The sequence below is a fragment of the Gavialis gangeticus genome, unplaced genomic scaffold (genome assembly GCF_001723915.1).
Source record: "Gavialis gangeticus isolate Ggan-Ray unplaced genomic scaffold, GavGan_comp1, whole genome shotgun sequence".
NCBI classification, from domain to species: Eukaryota; Metazoa; Chordata; order Crocodylia; family Gavialidae; genus Gavialis; species Gavialis gangeticus.
Window position 1 is genome coordinate 160,321,145 of NW_017729022.1, and position 6,395 is coordinate 160,327,539.

At 42.8% G+C, this 6,395-nt stretch overlaps 1 protein-coding gene across 1 annotated transcript in view; it reads left to right on the top strand.

Annotated features, from left to right (window-relative positions):
• Window positions 1–5,050, top strand: part of HHAT (hedgehog acyltransferase) — a 323,485-nt gene extending 318,435 nt beyond the window's left edge. Inside the window, exon 11 of the mRNA XM_019515898.1 lies at window positions 4,838–5,050. Coding sequence (XP_019371443.1) covers window positions 4,838–5,050 — 213 coding nt within the window. The remainder of the gene's footprint in view (window positions 1–4,837) is intronic.
• Window positions 5,051–6,395: the final 1,345 nt, after the last annotated feature.

A 6,395-nucleotide genomic window follows, 5' to 3' on the forward strand; every position in this document is an offset into this window, starting at 1 on the left:
GGGTTAATGTGGCGTGAACAGCAAAGAGTTTGCCACATGCGTTACCGCGAACTTTCATGCCAGTTTTCTCTGGTTTTGCCCCTGGCCTTGGTCTTGCCCTGCTTGGGCTCTGGGCCCCTGGCCCTGGCCCTAGCCTTATGTTGCCTTGGCCCCCAGGCAAGGCTGTTCATGGTCTCTCCCAGCCCCCCTGGTCCGAGCAAGGCTGGTCACAATTCAGCCCTTGGGTTCCTGACCCTCAGAGGGCTCTATGGCAGGCGCCCCGAGGCACCTCTGTGGCCTCGTTACCACCCCTGTCAGCCACACCCAGTCCTCTAGTAAATCTGTGCTAGATGCAATGCCCTCTTAAACATCCTCTGGGGTCTCCCAGGGTCCCATCCATTTGGCCCATAGCTACTGGCTGTTGCAGCTTCCCTGGGTCCCAGTGCTGCTTGGGTTCCCTTTTGTTGTCACCCTGGCCAGCAGGAGGTCTGCTCTCAGACAGCTCAGACTTCTTCTGGTTGAGGGGGCAAGCTTTTAGTATTCTGGGCTCCGCCCCTTTTGCATCATGTGGCCTTCTCCTTGGTCAGGAGTTCCTAATTAGCCCACTACCCTGCCTGCCCTCATGTGTTACAGTTTAACCAAATGAGATGCAGCCGCTGCTCCCCAGCCCTACCACCTTTTACTTTTAGGGGTTCTCCCCAGCTGCTGGTCTTTCTTCCTGGTTCCTACCCAGCTGCCTACTTGGTTGCAGCCCTCCAATGCCAGTTTCTTATCTTTCAAGTAGCAGGGGGTAGGGGCCCCTGCTGGGGAGGTCCAGCCACTCATGGTGTCTCTCATTTCCCATGCCAACATACCAGGCATGAGCTGTTTGTCTTCTATGCTAGTGACTCTGGCTCCCACATGACCCGTCTTCTTGTCCCTGGTGGGATCAGATAGTTTCTGTACTTTAAGGTCCCAGCTCTTACTGATTCTGTTCCTGTGGACTCCATGGTCATCTCAGCTCCTCCCCTAGTTCAAAATTCTGCCCCTGAGGTCCATTTGGTTCATGGCCTCCAGGGGGCTGAGTTCTCATCTTTACACTTTATCACACCACAGCCTCTAGGTCTCCCGCCAACATCCTTGTACAGTTCCACAAATGTAACACTTACAATTTTCTTTTTTAACAGGCTCTTAGTAGTCCACCACTTTGTGTCACTGGGGAGGTATTATAAATATCCTTCTTCTACTCAGGATTTTTTCAATCTCAGCCCCCAATCTCTTACCTCCAGTGTTGGGGTAGTTTTCTTTTTCCCACCTCCTACCAGACTAGGTTCTAACCTACTTACCACCTTTCTGCTCTGCGGATTCTCTGGCTCTTGCAGTTGCCAAGACTGCCTCCCAGTAGCAGCTGTCCTCTTGTCCACCTCTCTCAAAGGCGCTGCTCCCATGGTTTCTGATCTCTGCTCACTTTGGGACATAGCGAATTTTCTTTCTTTGTTGGAGCTCCCTGGTTTTTGTTCAAAGCCCTCTTTGCTCTCAGGGACTAACCATTCTCCTGAGAGCTCAGTGAAACTTCCCCCTTGTTTCACCCCAGTTCAAGTTTCCTCAAAAATAAGTCCCTAATTTCCCCTCTGGAAGTCCTACACCCCTTATCACTTTAAAAGGGGGTTTGCTCCCAATGGGAGGAGTTCATATTTCAGTCCATGGACATTGCCTTGCTCTGTACCTGAATCCCCCACATTTAAGACCACCTATAACCCTGCTGGGGGGCCTACCTTTTGCCTTTGGGGGTGTGCCACCCATCTCCTCATAATCATTGCATTCTCCCACATCTGAGCTCTTCACTCTTGCCTCAGGTAGGCTCTTCCTTCCACCTCTAAGGATTAGACCTGCCTTAGTCAGGGCTTCCTCTCTGTCTCTGCAATTCATCTTCCAGCATCTTTCTCACCACCACTGCAGCCTGTTGCAACTTTGCTTATCGCTTCTCTGTCTCACTGCCTGTCCTATAGTGACTGAGATCAAGGCTGGCCCTCTTGCTGCCTGTTCTGGAAGTTACTCTTCCAAGAGAAACTGAATGTTTGTATGAGGATTTGGGAGGAGTGCAAGCATTGCATAAAGCAACCTTTGTACATCCCTCTCCATCTGTCTTGCATTTTGGGCTGAGGATCTGAGTATAATACAGGTGCCTGGAGACCCCAACAAGTTTATTTTACAGTCTGGGAAAACTAAATTAACCAAGTGAAAGGAAAGGAGTGGAAGGAAAAAAGGATCGTGGATGAGAGTACACTATTTTTGACTGAGGGGTGAAAACTTTTATTATAAAACACCACCAGTTATTGTAAAACTCCAGCTATTAAATGCCACATCTCCTGGCAGGGATTGAAGAGAGAGGGGACTGAGGATATAACAACATATGGAACTGAAGTAAATTTGTAGCAGGTGCTCTCATTTGCCTTGTTGCAATTAAATTGATCATCCAAGAAGTGACAGAAAGATTAAAAAACAACAACCTACTTTTATATTGGCTTTGATGAAAACACTGTCAGATCTTCAGAAATGTACAGACTGATAGCTATTTAAATCATAAACTGTTTAAATCAAGTGCTGTTTATCTGGACCAGTGGTTCTCAACTGTTTTGGATTCAAGGCATCTCTCATTAGGCTTGAGACACCTTGGAAAATGCCAACTTTTAGTTTTCACTCCTTCTTTGATTATGAAAAAATAATAGAGCAATTTTTCTGTTGCAAAGAACTCAGAGCAAAACTGGTCAGAATATTTTTGACACCGTGGATTCCTAGTTGTAATCTTTGGGTTTATCATGACTTCTGTGAGTCAAGTTTGCACATCTAACAGTGCCAACATTGCATGGGACCCCACCTCACCCTTGAAAGGCTCTCCAAGCACCCCCAGGTGCTACGGCACCCTAATTAAGAATCACTGAGCTTGACTGACCTCAGTCCGTTCTCGGTGGTAAATGACTGCTTCAATCTGTTAATTTGACCACAGTAACTGCTCAGGTTCATCGATAGTTGGCTTTTTCTGCCTGACATGAAACTTTTAAACCAATTAGTTTGATTTTTCTACCTTTGCTACAGATGAGTAAAAACATCAGTGAAATCAAAGACTCCCAAGAAAATCTTTACTGCTTTTTGGATCAGTGCCTAGCAGAGCTAATGAAAATTATCTGTAGCACAGCCCTCAGATGGCTCAGTGGAGCTATGGTTTCTGTCTTCAAAGATAAAAGTGATTTACTCTTTATCTTTGTAAATTACTGTAGTGCCACTCCCCCAGGACAGGTTGCCTATAGTACAGTCATCACTAATGACTTTTCCTTTGTTTTAAGGTGTTCAATGTTTTTATTAAAGTGCATATAGTTGTAGGCTTGGGGTCTTTTTTAACTAAAAGAAAACAGTTATACATGCTAAAGCTATACTATCTTGAGTTGTGAAACTATCAGATTTCCATTTTGGGTGATAGTTTTGCCTATTTCTCCCTCCAATCTTATTTGGATACTACTGTATTTCCTGCCTTAAACTATCATTCATGGTTGCTATGCAGTGTTCAGAAGCTGCCATATTCCTTGAGGTGCCTACCTTGAAGTGGAGGAGGGCAAGACATTGAAAGTATCATCTGAGTTATGGTCCACCTAGTGCTGTAGAAAAGGTCTACCTTCCCTAGGAATTCTATTTTGAAAGTATTTAAACGGTCTTCACAATGAAGTGTAATGCATATAGCATTGGGGGAATATGTGCATTGTTCTCGTCCCCTGTGATGTAGTTTACAGATCAGCTTTGCAATAAAAAAATCCCAGCCTTTATATTTTGTGCATGTTTTTTCCAGAGCTGTGTGGGAGACTTCCCATTATTGATTTAAATTCTGCATTTCCACATATCATTCTATTGTGCCTGAACTATAGTATATTTAGAGTCTTACTACTACAGCAAAATATATACTAGGATTTCTCTGAGTCATGCTGACTCATACACGGATTGACAATCAACTGTAGCAAACATTCAATTCACAAAAGATCTACAGCTCAAAAATACTTTGTAAGTTTACTTTTTTGCCTGAATCTGCCATTCTTTTTGGGGCATTGTGCCTTCACATTCCTTCATCCACAAGTGTCTATTTTAACTTTTACAACACTACCAGTTATTTTCCTGGCAGTATTTTTAAGACCATTTTTTGGGCATGTGTCTATATTGGTTTTGGCATATAAGAATTCATTCTAGTCTGTCTGTGGCTATTAAGGTAAACTAATTAATGCTTCGTGTGTGCACGTGTGGTGCATGTACACACCCATGAGATGTCCTAATTAGAGTATTTCCCACAGAATTATGACCTGAGATTTGAATATCTGAGAGGCTGAACGATTCACGGTTAATAGCCTAAACTCCCAGGGGAATTGTGGGTGCTCATAACTTTCCAAGAGTCTCTCAGCTTCCTACAGACTTGACTAATAAATAGAGAGGCTTTAGAATAAAAAACCTATGGTACACAATATAAGTTTCTTACATTATGCTGTATCGTCCTTGAAACCAATAGGATTTAGAACTTAACATGTGCAAAATATGTCTGTTAAAATCACCAAGGAAATGCTTCATTTAATGCTGATATTGTTTATTACATTGAAAAGCCTGGAAATTGCTACAGGCAATCCTGAATTTCTTACACAGAGGAAAAAAATTCTCTCGACAGCTTCATGGGGAGTTTTACCAGAGAATAAACACACTTCAAGATATCTTCTGTTGTTATTTGGCCCTGAGTTTTGAAAGCTTGTCTGCCATAAGTATTTCGTATTTTCAGTTGCTGGTTTGTTGGTGTTTTTGTCAAATTACATTTTATTGTAATTTTATCTGACTTTTTGTTTCTCTTTAGGATCATTTCTTTTTACCGAGAATTTGTCGTCGACTTCATGCTGTCCTGGCAGCTGTTTCAACTTCAATGTTGATTTTATCCAATCTAGTGTTCCTTGGCGGAAATGAAGTTGGGAGGATCTACTGGGACTGGATCTTTGTGAAAGGCAAGTTATTTTTCAAACTTTTCTTTGAGACTACTCGACCAGACCCTCATCTCAATACCAAGGTGTAAATTTGCATATATTTTTTTCCTTTTATTTTTTTTTAAATTCAAGTTTTAGAAAAGCATAAATATCTGCTTTATATGTAAAAAACAAGCTATACAAACAATAAGTAATATAAGAACAAAGGAAAAAGGAGGGCAGAAGGAGGAATAGAAAAAAAAGAGAAAAGTATGCCATGAGCTATCGAAATTTGGACAAGAAGTCCTTCCAAATTGCACTAAACTTTTCAAAGCAGCTAAGCTGGCTAAATACAACTCTATACATGCCAGCTGTGCCATCTCACTGTATTAGATTTCAGCCTTTGGAGATGTCCTACTTTTCCAATGCAGCAATATAATCCCTTGTGTTACAAGTAAGGCCTCCTGTAAGAAATGTTATTTAGGAAGGATTCAGCCCAGACTCCCAAGAACACACATTTGCCAGAGCTATGTTCAAAACCATATTATCTCTAGTTATATTTTATTTCCAAAAAGAAGTGTTGAGCATGACCAAAACAAGTGGAGCTGCTTCAGGTAACAGGGCTCTCAGCCACAGGGGTGCATCATACCCAGAGTGCAGCCCACAAGCCCTGGGGATCATGGCTGCTGTGCTCCCCAAGGCTCAGGGGTATGTGAAACCCACAGCCCACACAGGGCTCTTGGCTCCAGCTTCACCTCCCATCAGTTGAGGGACTCTTGATTCTAGCTGTGCATGTCCCCATGGCTGGGAGCTCCTTTTGCAAAGAGGCCTCCTTGCCATGTGAGCCTGTTTCTTGCCAGTGCAAAGGGAACCCAGAATCGGGCTCTCCCTGCATCACCAGTAAGATGTGATTGGCTCTAATGTGCAATCTCACAATCACACTTCCTGCCAAAGGGCCTTTAACATATAACATACTTCAGAACAGACATACTAAATTCAACTCATCTTAAGCACTCTAAGAAAGGAAACCCATGAAAAGGAGATCAAGGTTCTGTGTGTAATGAGTGTTGGCATTTGGAGTCAGAGTTAAGTAATGATTAATCAAATGACTTTCTGATAGATCTATTTACATGAAGGCCTGGTTGATATTCATTATAGGGATGTTACTTCCTTTTTCACATTGTGGAAGTACTAACAGGTTCCTACATAATAAGCTCCTTAGTTATATATAGTTTCTTCTGCTTCTGTAGAATTTGTACAAAATTGCTTCCCTGTGTAACATCTCCTGATATTGTTCTTCTGTGATCATAGAATCATAGAAAATTAGTGTTGGAAGGGATCTCAGGAAGCCATCTAGTCCAACCCCCTGCTCAAAGCAGGACCATCCCCAACTATATCATCCCAGACAAGACTTTGCCTACCAGGTCTTACAAACCTCTTTGGTAACTTATTCCA